The 23,730-nt window shown below is 40.5% G+C and overlaps 3 protein-coding genes across 3 annotated transcripts; 2 read left to right on the forward strand and 1 right to left on the reverse strand.

Annotated features, from left to right (window-relative positions):
• Positions 1–2,384: 2,384 nt before the first annotated feature.
• Positions 2,385–8,227, reverse strand: LOC6645013 (RNA exonuclease 5). The gene is made up of 4 exons (XM_002067703.4): positions 7,878–8,227; positions 7,753–7,815; positions 4,745–5,552; positions 2,385–4,669 (listed from the first exon to the last, which is right to left on the reverse strand). The coding sequence occupies exons 1-4, from the start codon at positions 8,090–8,092 to the stop codon at positions 3,374–3,376; spliced, it is 2,382 nt and encodes a 793-aa protein (XP_002067739.2). The 5' UTR covers positions 8,093–8,227; the 3' UTR covers positions 2,385–3,373.
• LOC6645049 (innexin inx4) lies at positions 5,827–7,573 on the forward strand. Its single transcript, XM_002067704.4, has 2 exons — positions 5,827–6,763; positions 6,829–7,573. The coding sequence occupies exons 1-2, from the start codon at positions 6,134–6,136 to the stop codon at positions 7,336–7,338; spliced, it is 1,140 nt and encodes a 379-aa protein (XP_002067740.2). The 5' UTR covers positions 5,827–6,133; the 3' UTR covers positions 7,339–7,573.
• A 614-nt stretch (positions 8,228–8,841) lies between the features above and the next one.
• LOC6645050 (serine protease nudel) lies at positions 8,842–21,703 on the forward strand. The gene is made up of 16 exons (XM_023177240.2): positions 8,842–9,154; positions 12,246–12,389; positions 12,452–13,993; positions 14,053–15,170; positions 15,228–15,689; positions 15,749–16,082; positions 16,148–17,618; positions 18,441–18,610; positions 18,664–18,774; positions 18,843–19,641; positions 19,699–19,890; positions 19,949–20,424; positions 20,478–20,769; positions 20,824–20,931; positions 20,985–21,137; positions 21,197–21,703. The coding sequence occupies exons 1-16, from the start codon at positions 9,136–9,138 to the stop codon at positions 21,615–21,617; spliced, it is 7,812 nt and encodes a 2,603-aa protein (XP_023033008.1). The 5' UTR covers positions 8,842–9,135; the 3' UTR covers positions 21,618–21,703.
• Positions 21,704–23,730: the final 2,027 nt, after the last annotated feature.

A 23,730-nucleotide genomic window follows, 5' to 3' on the forward strand; every position in this document is an offset into this window, starting at 1 on the left:
AAAAACACTAAAGAAGTTCCAAGAAGAGTGATTGCACTTTAGTTATTTTTATGCGCAGTGGCTAAAAATGAAGATTTGCACGGAGAAAATTGCAGCTGAATCACGTGTTGAAAATGTAAAAGTCATTGGCCAAAAAATTTTAAATTCTACAGAGACGCGTTGAATAACAAGTTTTTAATTTCTTGTCTATATTTGGATCCACGCTTCCAACACACACTGACTGACAACCAAAAAGCAGAAGCAGCAACTCATTTAAAAACGATTTGGAACAAAATAAGTGAATTCAATAAATCGGAAAATTCCACCATATCAGAAAATTCGACTTTAAAAGATTCGCACGAAATTTTTTTCAATGATGAAGATGAACTGTTAAATGCATATTTACTTCAATGAGCTGATGAAGTGAACTTCGTTATACACACAAAATTGATAAATTGCAACTTCAGTACCAAAGAAGTGACACAAATGTTCTATCATTTTGGCGAGCAAAGTACCATACCGATAAAGACTGCTTTAAAGCTTTGCAGTTCCACCAACTCAGGTAATTATGTAGTTCCCAAAATATGCACATATTGTGTGTTAAGGTCAAAGTTTTATGCTTAATTTTTATAACAGGTGACGATTATAAGAGCATTTTCGATGTTGAGGCTTGTGCTTACCGACTATCGAAACAGACTTAGCGAGGACATGCTTGAAAATATTTTGCTGGTCAAACTTAATCCAAACTATCTTGATGCAGCAATAGAGACCATGCCCTTGTTTGAGGACGACGACCGTGACTAATTCCATTTTTCATTTCCCTTTATTTAATTTTTTTATGTTTTTTTTTTAATTTCTTCAATTAAATTCTTAAAAGTCTTTTTTTTATCATTTGTATATCTTTTTGTTTATTCAAATAAAGAGAAAACAGTATTGAGTATGTGTACTTTCATGTGTATGTATAGGTGAAATCAAAGTAGGCCAAAAATCAAGAATCAAGTAGTCTGCTGCGACTATTTTTCCGACTGCTGCTTTCGTCGACTTCCGAATTTGGTCAATAGCAACAGTCGAATCAGTTCCTAGTATTATAATGTATAACTTGGCTGTTGCTATCAAAGCAATTTGTTTCGGGTTTTTGCTATTGCTGCTTCTGTCGGGTTTTTTGCTTTCGCATTTTTGCTGTTTGCTGCTGCTGTGAAAATTTTCTATTTCAGTTATTTGCTGCTGCTTTTGCTGTAAAATTTTCTGATTTCCGTTTTTTTCGGAAGCAAAAGCAACACAAAGTATTCCTTTGAGAGATGAGAGCGGAGCAAACAAAATAAATTTTTGTTCTACTCCTACGGAGCATTTCCTTTTATGTTGCTCTCGTAGCAATTTCGTAGTCGCTCTCGTAGTAGATCTGTACTAGAGGTGGGCATCGGCCGAAATGTGACATCCAACCCAACTCAGCCCATGGGCTAAAAATTTTACCCGCACCCGAAAGCTAAAAAAAATTTGGACATTCAGAGGAAACTGTAATTCCACAAACTGGGAGCACAACAGGGATAAATCCAACATGCAAATTGGACAAGAGGGTATAGCTGATGCATCTGCAATATTGGCAGTGGCCACGATCGCTGGGTAACATGAGTCAGCCAATGCTTATGGTTCTTGGATTTGGCGCCTACATTCACAGTTGCTTAGCGATAGGCATCAATGTGTTTCGCAAGGTGAAAGTCCAAGGATCAACTCTCGCGGGTACCCGTCAAAAAACTCAGCCCAGGCTAGTGTATGGATGTAGTTTTCGTCTAACATAAGCCGAAGGCCTTAGTTGCCAGTGCTTGTAAAATAATGTTAGGTTGATAGTTTACAACTATATCCTATAATAATAATAATAATAATTAAAAATTCTGAATGTGTTTGGGGTCAGAATTACATTCATGGTAAATCCAAAGCCGACTTCAAATTTAATTTCGGGCTATCCTGCTTCGAGTTATCCTTGCTGGCAGCAGCATACTTTACTTTTGGTCTAAATTTTTAAACAGTCCTTGTACAGGGAATTTTTCACTTCTATTTATTTTTAATTCTATAATTCTTAATTCTAAATAAAAAAAAAAACTTAATACTAATAACTCTTTCAGTTTTCAACTTACATATTTTATTTTAAAGGGTCAATAAGTTATAAATTATTTGAATTGAAAAAGACTTCAGGATACAACAAAATTCAGAGTTAGTTAAAGTTTACTTAAATCTTTCAAGTATTTTTTTGGTTGAGGAGGAATATCTGCCTTATTTCGTCTAGATCGAGCAAATATATTCAATATATCTTTCACATCAACGGTCGTATCATATAGATCGATCGTGGTCCAGAAAACGTTTCGGTGTTCTATGCGAATATCTTTTAAATAAATCGAATGACTTTATCGTAAGTTTAGCCAACAAATGAGTTTGTTTTTTATTCATAAGTTAATCCTCCTCCTGCCGTTATCTTATGAGAAACGCAAATTTTCTTCCATTTTCCACACAGAGTTTCCATTTTTTTTTTTGTTGCCCCAATGTTTTTCAGTGCGATCCCTAGAGCCTGCTCAATAAATGGCTTAGACCATTTCGTTCTAACTGATAAACGGACAAACAGACCAATATGAGAATATGGTTTGAGCCATTTGCATTATTTACTACATACAAGTGTGTGTATTGTTTACAGATTTATATGCTGCTTAATTTAAACACTATGACTTTTATATATCATATTTATCTTATGTCAAACATGCGAATTCTTATGCCTTTGGCAACGGTTTTATGTTCAAATTTTACAAAAAGGTTTTGGATGATCTTTCCATTGTCGCTTAATAAAGAAAAACATTTTGTTTTATGTGAAAAAATAAATGTACATTTAATTTTTTTTTTAATGTGTGTGTGTGATTTGTTTAGATTTTCTTGCATGTTTCTTTTTTTTTATTATAATAATGTTTTGTTCCGTTTCTTTCCCTCTCTCTCTCTCTCTCTCTCTTTTTGTGGAGACAATTCATTTAAATTTGACAATTTCCTCATGGATACATTTTGTTTACGTAACAAAGTAACGCTTCCGATAGACATAATTACATATTTATACATATATAAACATGTATATATACATATATATATGTGTATGTGTATGTGTATGTGTGTGTGTGTGTGCGTGTGTCTGTGTAGAGTTTTTTGTGTTTGGTGTATCATGGAGTTTTGGGGGGATTAACAAAAAAATTTACTTCAGCTTTGTGAATTTTCATTTGTTTTTGTTTTTTGATTCACTAAATCTAGATGGGATTCTCTCTCTGCGTGTGTGTGTGCGAGTGTGTGTGTGGCTGCGCGCGCGTGGGTGTGCGTGTGTGCATGGGTGTGGGTGTGTGGGGTGAAAGCCGTGGCAGTGTTTTGATCATTCTCTAGATTGGCCATTCAGCCGCTTGATGGCAATTTTAGCCACACCTTTTGTGCACTCCGCTGAACCCCCCATAAGGACCAGAAAGAGGCCATTGTGGGCCACCGAGCTCCACAAGCGTTCGATGTGTTTGTCGAGTTTGGCCGCATTGCGCTCAGCGCTCTCGACAAGGAAGTCCTCCTCGGCGACCTGTATATTGGCAATGGTCAGAGCATTGTCTAGGGCAATTTCATTCACCTTTTGTATGGCTTCCTTTGATGAGGAGACCTCGTGGACATAAACCGAGCGACTATTGTCGTTGGAAACGGCCTCTTTTGCTTGTTGAATCACTTGCTTAAGGCGTGGACGCAGATCGCCCACTGTGACGATGGCCGTGCGCTTGTCCCTCTTGGCCACATGGGCAAACAGATTGTTGTTAATGGAGTCGCCGCTGCTTGCACTGGCCAGTTCCTGCATGCGCTTGTGGTTCATCAGAATTTCATCGCCAAATTCAATGCAATGGGCCAGTTTCATTTTAACCAGTTTGAGAGTGGCGAGCGAATCCTCAATAGAATCGTGGCCTTCTTCCTTCTCCTGGATCTTCTCCTTGAGGAACGTCTGGGCCAGGTGCTTGAGCTTGCTCTTACGCCGCCTTATACCAGAGATATTAAAGCACACGCTCGTGTCGATCACATAGGGATGCATCATCCGCATGGCATTAAGATCAGAGTTGAGTGACTGCCCCACCAAAATGGCGTCAGATGGCAGCAATTCACTCACCTCCTTTTGGACTTCCTTCAGAGTTTTGGTGACCTTTCTCATAATGTCCTCTGTGATGCCCGAATATTGGGTGAGATAGTCCGTAATACGATTCTTTGGACGAACCAGAGTTTCATAGACTGTGCGATATTCCTCATCCACTATGGAGATGCGGGTCAATTCGTTGACTCCCGCAACTGTGCGACACATCTCACAATCCACGCCATACATGGGACTCTTATCTGTGACTGGGGCATATGATTTCTTAGTGAAGACATAGGATCTGAAGCGGGTGTGCAGTTCGCCCTGCAATGGAATTGGATAGCCCTCGTCGACCATTTGGAGGGCTGACAGCAGCAGTTTGGTCCGTGGAAATTTGTCATCGGGATGGAGATCATTGCGTGTCTCCTTTTCCTTGTCCTTGTCGCCCAACACTTTTTCGATGGGAAATATGGTCTTAACAAACAAAGTGGGGTCCTTGTTCAGCTCTACAGCCGATTCCAAAGAGCCATGTTCATCAATTAGCTTCTTGGCCTGGACATTGGTCAGGGGAATCTGCAAGAAAACAGGACAAATTAAATCGATTAAAATGTTATCCAAATCGAAGGGGGAACAGAGTGTTGTAGTGACCTGAGCTATCTCGTCGATAATGCTGCCTTCATCCTGCGGTGGGAGAAGCATCTCTAGTTTAGTATCGAAAATTCGATTCGTCGCCTCAAATTTACTTTCGTTGGACAGATAGTGATAAAGCGAGAGTCCGTCTAGTATCACCACTACACTGTGGGATAGACTGAGCCATTTTTCCACTGAGCACCAGCGGTCCGGACGGCAGGGGCTCTTCTGGCCAATCAAAGCAGACATCAACAGATGCTGAATGTCAGTGAGGAAGATGGGAGTCCGCGCATGCTGTGGTGTCTCTAGCGAAGCACGCTGACCCATTTCACGCAGTCGCAAACCTGGCACATCCTCCAGTTCACGTTTGCGACGACGCAGCTGAGCTGACAAGGATTTGTATTGCTCTTGGGTGAGACCGCCAATGACATTAGGTATGGTGCAAGAATCTCCACCAGCTTCATTATTTTCCATGGTCTTCCGACTTCTCTTAATATCCGGCTCATTGAGGGACTCCATGTCCTCTCCCTTGTCATTTCCATCGCCGCGTTCTTCATCTGTAGGGATGGTCAACTGATTTCTGGGCTTGCGCTTGCTGTTGTTCACTATGATGAATCCTGAATCGTCATGGTCGTCGGTTTTTGTCGAAATGGTGTCTACTACTTCAGGGCTTTTGTCCACTTCCGCCTCGTGTATACGGTCCCGATCTCGGTCATTTAGCTGCATCAGATTCGCAAGGGCGGCCAACTTCTTCTTTTTCTTTTCTGAACGCTCCAACTGTTTGGACGATAGCTGCTCTTTCATTCTGTTGCGCCTAATGTTTAAGCTGCAAGAAAGCGGCAAGATATATTAACATTCAGCAATGATATTTTAATACAATTTATCCACGTTAAATTCCAAAACAAACACATGTGTTCCAAAGCTACAAAAAACTGACCGATTATGCGATATGGCAACGCATTTTGTGTTACTCTCGTTTTGCCAGAGGGAGCAGTGAGCGCTAGAAACGCAAGCGCCCTCTAGCAAACAATGCAACGACCACGTTGCGTTAACAGGCTCATTTTGAGTCAATACTTCCCAATTTTCTTTGGCGCCAATTATTTAAGATACATTATCACAAAATAATTATATGAAGAAATATTAAATGTGTCATTATAGTGTTAGTGTTGTTTATTAAGCTACGCTTTTTTTTTTGTCACCGAAGATCTGGTAACATTTGTTGCTGCTATTGAGCTCTCTCTCTGTTGAACTTTATATTCGCAAGTGCGAGTGAGATCAGCGGTTAAGCAGCCGTAATAACCGTTATAACAATCCGCGTGCTATCTTAAAACTTAAATAGGAAAAGTTAAGGCGTCATTCGCCAACCAATTGAATATTTAAACATTATTCAAAACTTTTGCGCACAAAATGTATACAGCCGTGAAACCGCTATCGAAATACTTGCAATTCAAGTCAGTGCACATATACGACGGCGTCTTTACCCTTCATTCGAAGTGCACCGTGGCCTTTCTCTTGGCATGCACTTTTCTGCTGTCATCGAAACAGTATTTCGGTGAGCCGATCCAATGTGTGAGCGACTTCAGTAACATGGATTTTGTCCACTCTTACTGCTGGACCCTGGGCACCTACATAATGAACTACGAGGAGCCCCTGCTACAACTGAGTGGCCATATAGTGGAGAAGAATTATAGGGAAACGATCAACCGATCCTTGGAGATGAATCTGTTGTACATAGCGGAGAACACCACGCCGCTCTTGAACGTGCCCAAGGACAGAAAATATCTACGCTACTATCAATGGGTAGTTCTGGTTCTGCTGCTCGAGTCTTTTGTCTTCTATTTGCCAGCGTTTCTATGGAAGACCTGGGAGGGCGGCCGACTGAAGCATCTCTGCCTGGACTTTCACAGCAATGTGGGCAAACAGTCTGAGGATCAGATGAGTAAGCTGGTTCACTACTTTACTTCCAACTACAAGGAGACACATTTTCGTTACTTTTCCTTCTACATATTTTGCGAGATTCTGAATTTTGTCATTGGAGTGAGTGTAGTACAAGGAGAGAATGTCTCCAACCCGAAACCCAATTAAATGTTCCCTTTTTCTAGGTGGTGAACATGCTGTTGCTTAACATATTCCTAGATGATTTCTGGTCTCAATATGTGGAGGCTCTAAAAGCCATTCCCTCGTATAACTGGAACGAATGGACCCGCATGACCTCGCGCGTCTTCCCCAAAATAGCCAAATGCGAAGTCATCCGTTTTGGTGCCAGTGGATCGCCCAATGTGTATGACAATCTCTGCCTGCTGCCACTTAACATTCTGAATGAAAAGATCTTTGCCTTCCTCTGGCTTTGGTTTATGCTGATGACTCTTTTGGCCGGCCTTAAGCTGCTCTATCGCGTGGTTATCCTGTTCCATCGTGGCCTACGTTTTCAGTTGGTCTACGCCAAGGCCCGCAACATGACTAAATCGGAATTGGAGAGCGCCTTATGCAATTTCAGTTATGGCGACTGGTTCGTCCTAATGCGTGTGAGTAATAACATAAGTCCGGAGATTTTTCAAAAACTACTCAATCAGCTTAATGCCGCTCGTCACGGCAAATTGGATAAAGTTTAAAGATAATCGAATCGAAACAGATTGGCAAGGTAAATTCCGATTTACCTTAAACATTATCATTATCAGAAATTGCATTATCTACATATTTTTTGCTCTTCGAAATGGATATATGAAAACTATCCAATTGACACTTAACTATATATAATTTCTAACTATTTTGTACTTCCAAATTATATAACCGAAAATAACTAAATTTATGAATAAAGTGTACCTTTTCATTTTCGTATGACTTCAATAAGTGTGTATAAAGCATTTTCCTACTATGCAAATCATTCTAAAACATTTCCATTTGAGGAAATATTCTGCTCGAAGACATTTACCCCCCCTAAGGGGGTTATAGTCAGTATATAACCCTTCTATTGGCACGATTTTCGAATAATTTCTTGATTATTAAGCGTTTGGTTTTTCACCTACCTTTGGAATCGTCCAACGGTCCTGAACATTTGGCTCGATTTGGTCCACGTGTCGCTGCTAGAGCTTGATAGTTGAAGATAAAGTTGACGATGGTTCCTCAAGTGGGGGAGTGGAGGGGTACTCACCGTTCGTCTCGATTCTTATCCGATTGCACGATAGTCACGCACACGCCGTTACCGCTGGCTTCTGCCCGTGGGTGAGGGGGCGGCCGCTGGTGGCGGGGTTGCCGGTAATAGCTATGTCGGTGTTGCAGGTGGTGGGCCTGGGGCACGCACTTTCCTGGCTTAAGCATCAATTTTTTTGTCACTGAATTCTCGGTATGGGATTTTTTGAGAATCATTGCATTAGCCGATTGCGGCTGCGCCTTCGCGATTCGCGGTTACTCACAATTATGTCTGATAGTAAAATTTTGATTATAAAAGTAAACAAGAGTTTTTGACAATTTCTTTTAGTGAATATTCATTTATATAGATTTTTGGTTGTTATATATAAATATGATGAAGACGACGACTTGATATATATATTCTCGCAATTTGTTACTTTTTTTGTATTTTTATTTATTTTTTTGGTTATTTTTACTTTTATTTATTTTTCTCCATTTACTTAGTTGATAGGCCTTTTCTTATTCTTCTTTAAAATGTTAAACTTAAAAAATACTTTTCTTGGAATTATTCTGAGGTTGGGGTGTACGGAATTTGTATAAAATGAAATGATCAATCAATAGATTTCTCCAACGAACACTCTAGTCGAAGGTTGCTTAAGTTTTACATTCTACCGATGATTTTGACTCTAGTCAACACCTTTTCCATACGCACACCAACACAAGCATACTACATATACATACATATATATAGATTTTTTATTTAGGTTTTTTAATTTTTTGTTTTTTGTGTAGTTTTGGCCATAAGTGGGTGTTGGTTGTTGTTGCTTGGGCGGTTCATTGGTTCGTTGCCTCTGCAAAATTGCCCCTTCAACTTGCACTTTTCATTCCGCTGACCTCGCGAAAATTTCATTAACCAAAAAACTGTTAAATCAAAAAAAGAAGGAAAAGAAGCACTGAAAGTGGGTCGACTTCGTCGCTGATCCATTTTCCGGAAGGCTTCATAAGCGCGGCGAGCAGCCGTCGATGGATTCAGTTGCCATTTGCCAGTTTACCTTAGTGGAGTGCGCGGAAGATATTTTCTTGTCGTTTCGGTTGTCGTTTCGGATCATAAACTCTTCAACTATCTTTTGGATGAAACAATGAAAACATAGACAAAGTGTTCAATGTAAAAAAACCAAACTATTTATGTGAAGTGCAATTAGAAATCACAAATTGGAACTTATTAAAAGAAAAAACACCGACTAGTATTCATCAATGACTATTTAAATACTCATCTCAAAATGAGAGTCTCTATGGAGGGTAGGTTTTCATAACTCTTGCTACAAATATTAATTATAAGTGCTTTAAAACAATATTCTACAACAATTTGCTTAGAATTAAAATCGTTAAAACAAAAATTTAGTTCGACTTTTATCAGCATTTCTCTAAAAAATTATTGCGAAATTGCTGATCAGCCAAGAACTTGCTGACCAAAATAAAACAGAAAAAAGAATAAAAACACGACAAACACAGAGAGCCGCCTCATTTTGGCCATGCGAAGTCTGTATACTCTTGTGTTAGTTCTTTTTTCCTACTTTTCTAAAACGAAAAACCTTGAACCTGCACCTGAAAATGGCACACAAATGATTATACCAGATTTAAATCAAAGCTTACTTATTTTGTGTAATTTATGAATACAAAGTTTGGTGAAGAGAGCAATAAACCATTAATCTACTTGACCTAGAACCTTTTCCAAGGGTCAATATACTGTCTATATTCAAAATTTATAATCTAGTTTTCTAGCATCAAAACTAACCCGAACAAAAGAAATGGTTAAAGTTACATCATCTTAATACATTGGATTGGTTTATTATATTAAAATCGCATAAAAGCAAAAAATCGATGCCACAAATGTTTTCCTAGTACGATCTTAATCATGGTCATGATCATAATTGATGAACAAATGTTTAATTTATATAAAACTCATTGTTTTTGTTTACTGATTGTTCCTATCGGAGCAAAGTGATGTACATAGTTACCTGATCCGACTGAATATTGAATATTGCTTGCAGTAAACAGAAGTTATATGGAGAATATCTGAGTACAAGTGTAGTTTAACCCATAACGAGTATGTATGTATGTACCTACATTTCCAAAATTGCACATATCAGCAGAAATCTAATTAATGTTAGACTAAACTCACTCCCAATTTGAAGGCAATAACCTAGTCCTAATTAAGTAATCGCTTACGTGTGCCTTATCTTTGTGGTCAGTACTGCGATTAAATCGCAGCTTTAGAGATAGTTTGGCTAAATCCTAGCGTACTTTAAAACAAAAACAAAAAGGTAATCATACACACTGTGTTTTCGTAGAGTCCCTTTTTTATGTTTTTAAGTGTCATATGATCCAAACCCATGTCTTATTATAATATAGGCCAAATATCTATCTACTAACAAGGCAAGTATCCAAGACGATAAGTGACGATCTAAATAAACGTTATACCAATCAAGAGGGCGAGTTTGAAGATTGACGCTTTAAATTTTTAGCATAGAAAAATTTGCTTTGATTTAACTTAAAACTTTTTATAGTACTTTAACATCCGCATGCATCCGATTAGCATTGCAAACCATGAAAATGGGTTAGTCAAAAGAAACAATTGTCAATACACATATTCAGAAAGAACCAATTTAAGTATAGGTATTCTGCAAGCATTAACGACATTTTTTTTTTGTGTTTTGCATATTTCAGGAATATAAAAGAACTAAAGAATCCAGAAATTGAGCCATTACTTTCCTTTTCATAGAGCGGCTCCATTTCATTCTTGTTAAAATAGTTTCAATATATGTACATAGGTTTTTGATAGTATAATTCGGTATTCGTCGTCATATTATTCATCTAGTTGTTGGATTTAGCCACCCTCAAGTTGTTTGTAACTCGCTTTGCCGTCTCGAGGTCAAAACTCTTTTCAAGAAATATAAAAAATGGTTTATTTTTTCATATATTTTATATTCCGATATAATTTTTTTTCTATCTCCCAAATAAATCGGCGTCCATCTAATGCTTCTAGCCTTCGCCTTTTTAAATGTGAAGTACCTTTAATGGTTTTATACCCATTTAAATACCGAATTTCTTTTCGAATTTGGGGATGTATTTATTGCTATTATTATGGATCAAAGCATGTTTATTCGGCATGTATACTCGGCGAGTCCTCTCGGTTGGTGTATGACTTAGTCAGCCTACTGAAATGGGTTTAATATAGATACTGGTGCTAGAAGTCGATATTCCGAAAAAGTTTAAGTTCCGCACATTACTCAAATTGTGTATGATTGACAAGATCGTAGGTCTAATAAGACTAAGCCATATAGAATTTATGTTGAGCCAATTGAAAATCTGTTTTTGATATTTTCGACATAGCCCGGTTTTAAGTCATTAATTGGTTTCATGATTTTATTTTACTTGAACTACGAAAGAAAGAGAATTCAATTCATTGCCGAGTATTTTATTGTTGTTCAACATTAATCTCGAAACTATATAAATTTGATTACCTCACAAAAATAAGTATTTTTAAGCAAAATAGTCCAATTGTTGTGTCCCAGTTTTTTTTCATGCAAAGGTCCGCTCTTTATACAATAATAATTCAAAATCAACTTGTGGATTAAATTGAAACATGTTTTTAACCATCAAGTTATGATGTTTGTTCAATATAAAACATTTTTGTTTTAATTCATTTTCATTTTCAAAGATTCTTTAGATGTACATATATAAAATATATGGCTATAGTTAAAGAGAGATTTTCTTATACAGTTGTGGCCACAAATTTATTACATTGACTATTTTTCAAACTTTGGTTCTGATTTTCTGGAATCCCAAGTATTTGGAAAAAATTATAGTCGTCTGTTGGTTAAAGGACCATATCTTATCCATATCCTTACATAATTTTTACTTTTTAAGCAATATATGCCAATTCTTTGGATTTAGCCGATCTCCAAAACGAAATAAGTCGTTTTCTGTCCTTTGGATAAAATAATTTGTATGTTCTATGTATCTCTACAGTCACAAACAAAAGTATTGGCACCAACGGTGTCTCTAAATAGATAGATAGTGGGATGCGGATAAAGGTCTGTAATATTGTAGCGACATGTGCGTAACATCGTTGTCCTGTTGAAATGCATATGTGCTAAAAATTGCTAATACTTTCGTCCTTGACTGCATATACAAATATTTTGTTTCATTGGTAACTTCTATCTGGAAACTTCTTTAAGTGGACACATCGAGAATTTAAACATTAAAGCTATTTGTTTCAGCTTATATGTGTAATAGTTGCTTCTGAAAGTCCTGTAGAAAAACGCAACTGTTATGAGAATCCACTGATTTTTGAGTGATCCCAACTGATAAAATTTGTTTTTTGTAGAATTGGAACACACTTATTTGCTGCGGAATCCACGTAGATGCTGGACTCTGCTACACTGTAAAAGGATATTTGCCATATCGGTATTATTATTTATAATCCTTTTGTTCTCCTTGATATATCATGGCATTGTAATCGAGCGAATGGGTAAGAGTAATTGAAATATATTTCAACAATTAAGGAATTCAATAAGGAATTTCTTTCGTTAGAGCAAGACCGGGAAATTCAGAGCCTGAATAGAAAGCATGAGGAACTTAAACAACCCATCGACGAGGATGTGGATCTAGATGGTAATTTAATAGTCAGTCCCCAGACAATTCACTTCAAGATACACAAGGATGATAAAGCGGACGTAGATAAAAGGCTAAAGCATTTGCGCTTTAAGTTTCGTTTGGATAAAAAACATCGAACACGCCGCGAGTCCGATCTCCATCCGATCAGCTCAATTGATCCAATTCAGGTGGAGGAGAGCATGCAGCAGTTGTATGCCAGGATAAGAAGCAAGCGGGCCAGGGAGGCTCTGAGCCAGCTGGAAAGTGAATACACGAAATGCAAGAAACGGACACCCGACAAATGCATGTCTGCCTTCATCAAGATGTACAACATGGCTAAGGAAATGACGGAGAAAATAGAGAAAATGAAGGCCATTATGAGGGAGCATCAGCCGCATTTAGAATCCCTTAGTCAGGAAGTCGAGTCCCAGGAGACGGTTACCCAGCAGACGATAGTAATAACGCCCATCCCAAACACACCATCACCATCTCCAGCAGCGCCTAAGAAAACCAGCAAAGAGGATAAGGAAGCCCAAGCCGTCAGCACACAGAAACCAATTCGCACCAAAATCAAGCCAGAGAGAATCAGTTGGATTATTGACGGTCATGGGGATGATGACGAACAAGCACACTATATGGAGAATACACAAAAAAGTGTAACTATCCCGACCAGCACCTTGGGCAGCACTAGCACTAGTACATCTACCTCTACCTCCACCACCTCCACCAGCTCCACATCCACCACCACCAAGCATTTACCAGAGAACACAACATCCACTTCTGAAAGCTTGGAACCTGAATCTTCTACAGACTCAATTACTTGGATCTTGGATCGCTTTGAAAAGCCCCAGCAGATATTTAAGACTTCTACAGAAGAACCCAACAAAAGAACTACAAGGGAGTTGGCGTCTAGCTCCATACTAAATCAAGAGCAGACCGCCACATCGACACACCCAGACCCAAACCCAAATCCAAATCCAAGCAATCGCAAGCTGCAGTTTGACTGGATCGTAGATGGCGATGACGTTGCGGAGCCGCTGTCCACTAGTTCAACCCTTTCACAGCCAACGCTGCCAACTACGGTGAGCTCCACAACAGAGACCATCAATCATACGGCCTATCCCACCAAACCAAAGTTGATGAAGATCAGTTGGATCATTGATAGCGATGCCAGCAGCAGTGAAGTTGCCAGCATTACCACCATCAAACCCCATCCCTTGGATAATCCCAGCAGCATGGAGAACATGCTGGAGAGTTTCGAGCGTAATGAGCAGGAGAAACCTATCATTAAGATCGTCGACGGAAATAAAACTGATGGAAGAGAAGACGACTCGGACTTAAAGCATTGGTTGCACCAGTTTGAAGAGCAGGCCAGGCCGCCTCCACAAGATGAGTTGATGGACACATTTGGCTCTGAAATGCCCAATGCAACGTCTTTGGGCCCTAAACTAAATCCAGCCAGTGGGAATCTATTAAATGGTGAGCTATTATCTAGGGTTTTTTGTCAGCTAACTCATCATCTCTTCTCATCCTGACAGCTGCGGATGCACAGCTTCTCTATCTTTGTGAGCGCATGTCCCAGAAGAGAAGAAATAAATTGCCCAACGTGTTGGAACAGGATCAGTTGGATCAAGCTGGCGGTGAGACTATTACAGCATCGCCCAGTCTCCAATTTACCAGTCGTGGTCCAGGCGGCGGTGGATTTCCCGTCTCCGGCGAGACCATGAAAGCCTCTGCCCAGTTCATGTTTAATCCAAACTTCGGTATGCCGAGCCCCTTTATACCAGTCTGCTTCTACATGACTCCGGCCAATTTCCGCATGTCCATGTGGCCCACGTATGCCATGGGTGGTATGCAAACAGCTGGTAACTTCGGTGGCTCCTCCAATGCGGGCGGCATATTCTTTGTGCCACAACAGCAGCAGCAATTCGCCCCATCGGCGGGTTTCTTCGGTGGGGTCAGTGGAGGGGGCGTCGGATCCGGAGCAGGAGGCCAAGGGGGTGCAAATATATTCTCAAAGAACGCTTCTCCGCAGCAGAAGCAGCAGCCGGTCTACTGCGCCTACATGCAAAATCAGTCGGGCCAGCAGTCCAATCAGAATATCCATCAACGTCCCGCTCAAAGTGCTTTCTCCAATGCCAACTTTAAGATGCGACATTCCAATCAGACGTCGGGATCAGGTCAGCATGGCCTGGGTCAGGTGGTCTATGCCAGCTATGCAGGCGGAGTACCTCAATTGGAGGCTCAGCTGGAGCATGCCAAGTGCCGGGATCCTGGCCAAGTGGCCTGCTTTGCAAGCCAGCAAAACAAGGACCAGGAGGAGTGTATAGACTCTTCACGTTGGTGCGACAATGTTGTCGACTGCTCCGATGGCAGCGACGAGTCTTCTTGCACCTGTGCCAACCGCTTAGACGAAGAGCGTCTGTGTGATGGCTATGCCGATTGTCCCATGGGCGAGGATGAACTAGGCTGCTTTGGCTGTGAGCCTTTGGCCTACTCCTGTTACGAAAACGCCGCCGAGTTCGAGCGACACAATCGGTCCAGTCTGTCCATGTGCTACAGTCGCCTGGAGAGATGCGATGGATTCCTCAATTGTTTCAATAAACGTGACGAGATGCAGTGCAGCATGTTGGTTACCAACGTCGATCATCATATGGTAGGTGTCATTCTATAGCCCATCACGATTTTCGTCTAATCCTCTCAGTCGTCTCAGTCACATGCCGTTTCCGCTTCGGAGGGCTTTCTATATCACAATCATCGTGGCGATTGGTATCCAGTGTGCAACAATGGTGACAAATGGGCGGCGGCAGCGTGCGAATCGGAGTTCCACCTGGGGGAGTTAATGGCACCCAATGTGACCTTCAAGCCGCAGACCTTGCCTGGGCCCTTCATCGAACCATCTCTGCAGGCTGGCATACACTTTGCCCAGGCTTGCCACGGTCGGAACAGCGAAGAATCTCTTGTCGATCAAGTGGCATATGTCAGGTGCTCACCCATGAAATGCGGTCTAGCTCAGATTTCCAAGCCTACGAAGAAGTCTAAGCGTCTGGTGGCAACGGATGATGGACGCATTGTGGGCGGAAGTTATGCCGAACCGCTTCAATGGCCTTTCGTGGTGGCCATTTATAGAGATGGAAAGTTCCATTGTGGCGGAACCATCTTCTCAGAACGCTGGGTATGCTACTTTTCCTCAGACGAACAATCGATTTGATTGATAAGCCATTTAATTCGCAGATAATCAGTGCCGCCCACTGCGTCATCAATTATCAGAAATATTTCTACGAGGTGAGGGCTGGCCTATTGCGGCGCTCGAGCTATGCCCCGTCTACCCAGATCCAGCAAGTCTCCCATGTGATTGTCCATCAGGAGTACGAGAGGAGAAGCATGCGCAACGATCTCAGCCTGCTACGGTTGGCTGGAGCTTTGCAATATAACCGTTGGGTCAAACCGATTTGTCTGCCCGACAAGGGCAGGACCACATCTGGGGATGATTGGATTTGGGGACCCGAGGAGCAAGTCCTTTGCACTGTTGTGGGCTGGGGGGCCATTCGCGAAAAGGGTCCGAGCAGTGAGTACAGAATAAAAATACCCTGAATTTCGTTAAAGTCTCATTCTCATTTCTCTCCTTCGCAGGCGATCCACTGCGTCAGGTGATTGTGCCCATTCGAAAACGTTGCACAGAGCCCGAAGATCAAGCCTCCGAGGATATTTGTGCCGGCGATCCCAGTGGCGGGCGGGACGCCTGCCAGGGAGATTCGGGTGGGCCGCTCTTTTGTCGCAGCGTCAGTGATCCAGAAGAGTTCTATCTCGCTGGTGTGGTCAGCCATGGCAATGGTTGTGCCCGTCCCAAAGAATTCGGGGTGTACACCCGAGTTGCCCTCTACCTGGACTGGCTGGACTTAGCCACTAGTCACCCGCGTCTGCTGCCAGCAAGGCAGCCTCTTCAATCGTGCCCGGGATTCATGTGCGTTTGGGGTGGTGAGAGATGCATAGCCAAGAGGCAACGCTGTGACAGACAAGCGGATTGTCTTGGCGGTGAAGACGAGGTGGGATGTACTTATAATTTTATACCCGATATGGTGGGCTGCAGCAAAATGAATGCATCTTGCCAGATCGTCAGCGATTATCATCCATTGGAAGAGCAGCAGCCATTTGTAAAGAAACAACGGCAAGAAACTTCACTAGAGGAACCCTTGAAAGCCGAATTCAGCGAGGAGAATGATGATGGAGAAAAGCCGACTACCACTTTCCCTTCTATCGATGAGAAAACCACAGACGCCTTTACCCAAAATGACTTGAGCACACCTATTATCTTAGCAACATTTTCACCATCTTCAAATTCCGCGTTTCCCACATCGACAGAAGATTTCAGGAAACTTACAGATTTGGTCTCGCAACTAATGGAGGAGAGCTCGACGATTCATCAATTGATGGATTCAAAGGATGTAGATACAACTGCTTGGCCAATTACCACTGATGGTCCTACTATTACAGTGACAACTACTTTACTGACAACTGAAGCTGGAGCAACTATTCAACCAACAACCAATCAAGCATCAACCATTCAACCAACAACCATTCAATCAACATCCATTCAACCAACAACTATTCAAGCATCAACCATTCAACCAACAACCATTCAATCAACAACCATTCAACCAACAACTATTCAAGCATCAACCATTCGACCAACAACCATTCAAGCATCAACCATTCAATCCTCTACCATTCAGCCAACAACCATTCAATCAACAACTATTCAATCCTCTACCATTCAACCAACAACCATTCAATCAACAACTGTGATAACAACGGATAGTCCTTCACATAAAACAAAAACTACTACAAATAGCAATAGAGTTACAACCGTTTCTCCCAAATCATCTGACCCAACTGGAACCTCAACACAAGAATGGTCAACAACGACTGCCTCTGCAGCAACATCAACAACAACAGAAAGAGCAACATCTGCACCTACCACCAAGACTGAGACCAGCCCCAGCACCAGCACAAGCACCACCACCCCCAAGCCAACGACTGCACCTACACAAACTCATCGGGTCACATTCAAGTCTGAAATTCCCAATAAATTTGTGTGCAAAAAGTAAGTTGATTCTCGAATCCCTTGCAAATTGTTTATAATTGGTTAAAACCTCAAGGTCTCATTAGTTTAAAGTTGATGATCCTCTTCAGTATTTTAAAATTATTTTATAACATTTTGCACAGGAGCTCAATTCTCCCAGTTTATCTAGAATAGCTGCTAAAGACAAATCCCTACACAATCAAAATGATCTAATATGGAAATACTTGAAAATTCTTCTTAATCTTAAAATCTATAAGGCGTAAAGGGTATAATTGAGTTCACAAATGTGTGTCACAGAATTATTATCGACCGTCTGTCAGTTTGTTTGATACAAGCGATGCGTCACTCTTACTCTAGCCTTTATGGTCCATCTAATGAACACGGTATATGTACATATATAACTTGGCTATTATTAGTCCAATTTAAATTGAAATCGGTTTATTAATGGATATTGCAAAACAAAATCTATATACCAAGTTTGATAGCGATAGTTTACATTTTAGTGGAGAAAATAGTTTTATTTCAGAAGGGCTGACATGGCTAAATCGACTTGGCTCTTGATGCTTAATCAGGAATATTCATATATACTTTAAGGGACCAGAAAAGCTTTCTTTCGCCTGTTGCATTTTGGCGACTTCAATATATCATTTAAATTAATGAGTGAATGGTAAAATCAGAGGAGCATTTATATTTCTTGGGGAAACTTAGAAAACTAAGTAATTTATTCTCATTGAACAAAAGTCTACTGCAAAATATTTGAACTTTGTATGTAAAAAGTTTTATTCTGTGTAGCATAATTGATATATTTATTTGATTTATTTGTTGTATCACAACTCCTTAAAGGATGGCACAAATCGTTGAGCTAAAGCATCGCTGCGACCGCAAAGTGGACTGTGAAGATGGCACCGATGAGCTAGATTGTACATGCAGCGATTATTTGAAGGGTAAGATGAGTATGCTTCTCTGTGATGGGAAAGCGGATTGTGAGGATCTAACCGATGAACAAGATTGTGGTAAGAATGGCAAGAACCATTAGCGACTCCCATTTCAATATCTCTCCCTTAAGGCTGCCAGGAAAATGAATTTCGTTGTCCCTTGTCCAAGATCTGCCTGCCAATGGCCAAGCGTTGTGATGGCAATATCGATTGCACTTTCAAGGAGGATGAAAGCGACTGCTGTAAGCCATAATTAGATGGAATGACAATGGAAACATTAAGACTGTTTTCCCTTGTATTTGCTTTGCAGTTGCTCTGACCAATGGCCATGATGTTCACTATAATGCACACCAGCAGCCCAAATTCAGCAATGTAGGAATCTTCTCGAAAAATGCCCATGGGGTGTGGCGTGTGGTCTGTGTTCACGAGACGGGCTTCCATGAGCACCAGGCGAACACGGCGGACGCTGTGTGCGCCCTGCTGGGATTCAAAGGTGCCCACTTCTACAATAGCACAGAGTTTGTGAGCCAACAAGAGATGCATGCCATCACTCCGGAGCTGGACAAGAAGTCGCGTTTGAACAGCCACTTGGGTGGGATAAGGGATAATGTTCAGTTCACCAGAAATGAAATGGTCCTGCCGGAACATGGCTATCCCACGCTGGCAAGGAAAGAGAAGGATCGCTTACTGCCAAACAAATGTCTTGGAATTTATGTGGAGTGCAATCCGCTTTCGAATAGGACGGAGCCCATTAAAACATTCTCGGCTGGACAGCCGGTGGTCAAGCAGACGACCCTGCAGGATGAGGTGCAGCCATTGCTTGTGCCTGTTATTGAGACGCACAATAAGCCGAATGTTCATTTGAAACCCAATGTTGTGCCAGCCCAGGTGGTCAATAAGAAGGATGAGATATACGATCGTTTGGACAAGTTAATTAAGAATAAAAAGAACAAGACTTTACTGGTACAGGAGGAACTGCATGAAGCCATCGAAGAGCTCCATTGGCCCTGGCTGGCGGATGTCTATGCCAATGGAGAACTTTGGTGTTTGGGCGTGCTCCTCGACCGACACTGGCTAGTGGTTCATGAAAGTTGCCTTTCAGGCATAAGGTGAGTCTGGACCCCTCCCATGGAAAAAGCTAATTTTTCAACGTCTTTTTATTCCAGTTTCGAAACGCACTACATCAGCGTTTTATTGGGCGGAGGCAAAACTAAACGTTCCCTTCATCGGAGCAACCACGAACAAATTGGTAGGATCGATTGCTTTGAGAATGTGCCCCATTCAGATGTCTTGCTCTTCCATTTAGAGCATCCTGCCCGATTCACCCACCATGTTCTGCCCACTTTCCTGCCAGATGGGTCAGTAATTATGCATATCCCAAATCTGTAATTTTTACACCATTTTTCTCTTTGGCAGTTCGAATGAAAAAAATAATGAAGCTGCCAGAGATTGCATTAGTGTGCTTCACGATGACTTTAGTGGACGAATCAAGACAGTGGGCATTGCCCAAATAACGAACGATTCCAGTTGCCAAGCCTCCTGCTATCAGCTGCAGGAGAAGCAGCCACCGTTTCATCTGATGAGAATGCTTAATGTGAGTTCCGAGGATATGGCATCAATATCGGAGGAAGTGGAACTAATAAATGGCGTGGAACCTCCTACGCAGCCGGTCCTGACCAAGTTCACGAGTTGCCAACAGTTTGGTCTAAAGAATATAAGCATGGCCGATCATAGTCCCGTCGATCAAGGAGTGTTGGTCTGTAGAGATACGGACTCGGGCTGGTTTCCCACAGCCCTCTTCAGCTACAATAATACGAATTGTCAGAGCTTCAAGGCACCGTTTGAAATAAGGACTCTGGAAAACGCGTATAAATCATTGCAAGACGCTATAGGTAGGATTCGCGTTAGATTGAGTCAAATGATATATCATCTATCTTTGTCACAGACAAACCCACCTGTGCCAATTTTAAGGCGGCTCCAGTATGCTCCACTCATCGCTGTCCTTTGGGTCTGTGCCTGCCGGAATCGGCCATTTGCAATGATCGTAGTGATTGCCATGATGGCAGCGACGAGGAGCACACCAAATGTCGACGGGCCAATCAGCGTTGCGGCCCTGGCGAGATGAAATGTCGTTCGACCTACAAATGTGTCGACAAGAACAAGTTCTGCGATCATGTACCCGACTGCGAGGATATGACAGATGAGCCCACCATTTGCAGTTGCTTTACCTACCTACAGTGAGCACCCTTCCACTTGATGGGTTCGATTTGTGTTTAACTTTCGTTTTATAGGGCCACAGATCCCTCGAAAATATGCGATGGCAAGCGGAATTGTTGGGACAAAAGCGACGAGAGTTCGGTCCTCTGTAATTGTACCTCGGAGCACTTTAGATGCAGCTCGTAAGTTCACATGCTGCTAATCGAGGCTCTTACTAAATGTCTTCTATAAACAGTTCCCCTGACGACTGCATACCACGGGACTTCGTATGCGACAAGGAACCGGATTGTCCCAATGGGGAAGATGAACGCTATTGCTTTGGTATAGAGCATCCCATGCATCAGCAAAAGATGGATTTCTGGACTGATGGCCTGCAGCAGCACCAATAGTATGTATTATGGCTCAATGTATGACACTATTAGATCACTGTCAATTTCCCACACACAGCCAGCAGGAAACGACTCCTAAATACGGACAGGTAATTGAACAGACCTATGGCATTTGGCATACCAAATGCTTTCCAAAGAGCTCACCACCCAAAAGCGAAGAAGTTCGTGAGATTTGCAAGAAGCTTGGCTACAATCCATATCGCCAGCCCAGCTATCGCCTGATCGATGACAGCACCAACGAGGCCGTCTATACCTACGAGATGGCCCCCGACCAGCGAGGCCGAAGCTTCAGCAACGAGACCCTAGTGGGCAAATATCGCCAGTCCACCAAGGCTGTGATCATGAGCAAATTTTCACCATTACAATTGAATGAGCGTCTCACGCTCTTCCTAAAGCCCAGCAGACCCATAGCTGAGTTGGTCAAATGGAATGCCACCGATTCAACAAGCTGCTTTAGATTGGAAATAAGATGTGCTTGAGGCATTCCCCATCGTCAAAATATTTCTCGCTATTGTCTTTTGTACGTTTTAGTAGCAAATAAATGCGAGATACGCTTTTAACTGAAGTTTCACGCTTAAACTATTTACTCTTCTTTGGACCACTTGCCAACCAACGATCCAAGTGACTAAAACTTTGAGAATTTCGCCGTTCACTCTAATTTATTAAAAAACTCTAATTGACTACACTTCCTTTATAAGTTACACATTTTTATCTCCAGCTATATCAGTACTAATAATTAGTAAATTACTATATTTATTGAAACGAAAAGTATTGTCAGTTCTTGTAATATAATCAAATCAAGCGAAATAGAGCCATTTTCATTCGGTCACCTCATTTAATTTTGGTTCAATATAATTAAGTTGTAAATCAAGAACTCCCTACACAATAACACAATAATAAGTTGGACAATCATTTTTAAGTGCTAACTGTTAAGAGAATATTAATTTTAATTGTAAAGGAAATTGTCTCAAAATTTTATAGATTTTAAAATAATCCATAAAATCATTCAAGGGTTAACTAGCTGCATTATTGGAATGCATTCATTTCGATTAAATAATATAATTGATATTTAATATAATATTTAGACGTGCCTAAATTATAACCATGTACATATGTAGTTGTTAATCTTTTTCTGATCTGGTTATTATTGGAGTAGTACAAAACTGGGTGACAAGGTGTAAAAAATATAGATATCAGAAAGTTTCACCGAGTCCAACAAACGATTATTCCTATATATGTTACAGTAGTTCGATCGGAAACCCCATAAACTATAAAAATAATAAGCTGAGAAATGGTGGCAAGATGAAGGTCTGTAGAAGACGGACGGACATGGGAATTAACTCGGCTTTTTATGCCGATTAGAGAATAAACGTATTTACGAACTTTTAAAATTTTTAAATTTCAAAACAGCCCTCCTAAGGTTATACCAATTAGATGTTCAGTTTCGAACAGAACATTTTTTATAACGTATGAAGCCAACCCTTTCAGACTATATGTGTTTTATATAAAAAATGTTTTTTTTAGAGGTATAAGTAGAACTTTCGCTTGGTAAAACTGTGAAACCAGCAGACAGTTGGTCCCAGGCAGCTGTCTTATTGTTAGACTTTTTGTTCAATATACTTTGGCAAATTGACCTCTTTCCGTTTACTAAGGGGAAGATTTTTTGGAGAGATCTTGGCTTACATCCATATAAGATCCAACTAGTACAAGAATTCGAACAATTTACCAACGTAAACTGAGCAAAGAGTAAGATGGTTTTACATATATATCTAGAGAAAGCTCTATATCTTAAAAAAAAAGAAAAAAACACCCATTACGTCTATATACATACAATTATACATATTACTATGTATATTATGATTATTATTTAGTAGTGGATATAATTATAAACTATCAACCCAACTATTTTTTATAATCACTAACAACTGTCGCCATGGGCTTAGACGATAACTGCATCCATTAATTAGCCAGGGATTCTCGTTGTTTAATGGTCTTTATGATTGGTCCATTCAGACTACTCATCCACCGAGAACTGCACGGGTATTTAATCATAAGATTTTATTAAGATGAAGTTATTAAATTAGTTCGAATTTTATAAATATATGTCGCAGTTTTGAGGGGACACAAGAACTCTTAAAAATGAAGTCACCAGGAATAAATCTAAAAACTCTCAAACTTAAAGGCTATTAAAATAAACAAGCTTGATTTTCTTTTCTGTTTTCTTTATTTATTATTTTTAATTAGTTTACTATGTGGCGCAAGTTTCGTGTAATTATTTATTTTTGTATTTTTAGTTTTAAGCTTGGATTTTGAATTTACTATGTTTAACAAACGAATTTTTGGGTGGTTTTATAAATGTAAAAAAATTATTTTTGCTTATTTTGTTTTTTTGTTTTCCGAAATTCAAACAATCATAGCACTTAAAGCACTTAATTAAATTTTTGTTATCGTATTCTTTTTTTTTTGTTTATTCTTGTTGGTTTAAATTCGTTAAAAAGATTAGTTATTAGTTTTGTTTTTGTTGGTTTTTGTTGTTGTTGTTGTATGTTTTTCGTGTTGGGTTTTGTGATTTTATGAAAAAAGGTACTTGAG

Source organism: Drosophila willistoni (genome assembly GCF_018902025.1).
Source record: "Drosophila willistoni isolate 14030-0811.24 chromosome XR unlocalized genomic scaffold, UCI_dwil_1.1 Seg105, whole genome shotgun sequence".
NCBI classification, from domain to species: domain Eukaryota; kingdom Metazoa; phylum Arthropoda; class Insecta; order Diptera; family Drosophilidae; genus Drosophila; species Drosophila willistoni.

What these genes read in the sequence shown, in the direction of transcription:
- LOC6645049 (XM_002067704.4), top strand. Translation starts at nt 6,134, where the DNA reads ATGTATACAGCCGTGAAACCGCTATCGAAATACTTGCAATTCAAGTCA. An exon ending in TTCTGAATTTTGTCATTGGA is followed by an intron (nt 6,764 to 6,828) that starts GTGAGTGTAGTA and finishes CCCTTTTTCTAG; the next exon opens with GTGGTGAACATGCTGTTGCT.
- LOC6645013 (XM_002067703.4), bottom strand. Translation starts at nt 8,092, where the DNA reads ATGATTCTCAAAAAATCCCATACCGAGAATTCAGTGACAAAAAAATTG. An exon ending in GATAAGAATCGAGACGAACG is followed by an intron (nt 7,816 to 7,877) that starts GTGAGTACCCCT and finishes TCAACTATCAAG; the next exon opens with CTCTAGCAGCGACACGTGGA. An exon ending in TTATCGACGAGATAGCTCAG is followed by an intron (nt 4,670 to 4,744) that starts GTCACTACAACA and finishes GTTTTCTTGCAG; the next exon opens with ATTCCCCTGACCAATGTCCA.
- LOC6645050 (XM_023177240.2), top strand. An exon ending in CCAACGTCGATCATCATATG is followed by an intron (nt 15,171 to 15,227) that starts GTAGGTGTCATT and finishes CAGTCGTCTCAG; the next exon opens with TCACATGCCGTTTCCGCTTC. An exon ending in GAGCACTTTAGATGCAGCTC is followed by an intron (nt 20,932 to 20,984) that starts GTAAGTTCACAT and finishes TTCTATAAACAG; the next exon opens with TTCCCCTGACGACTGCATAC.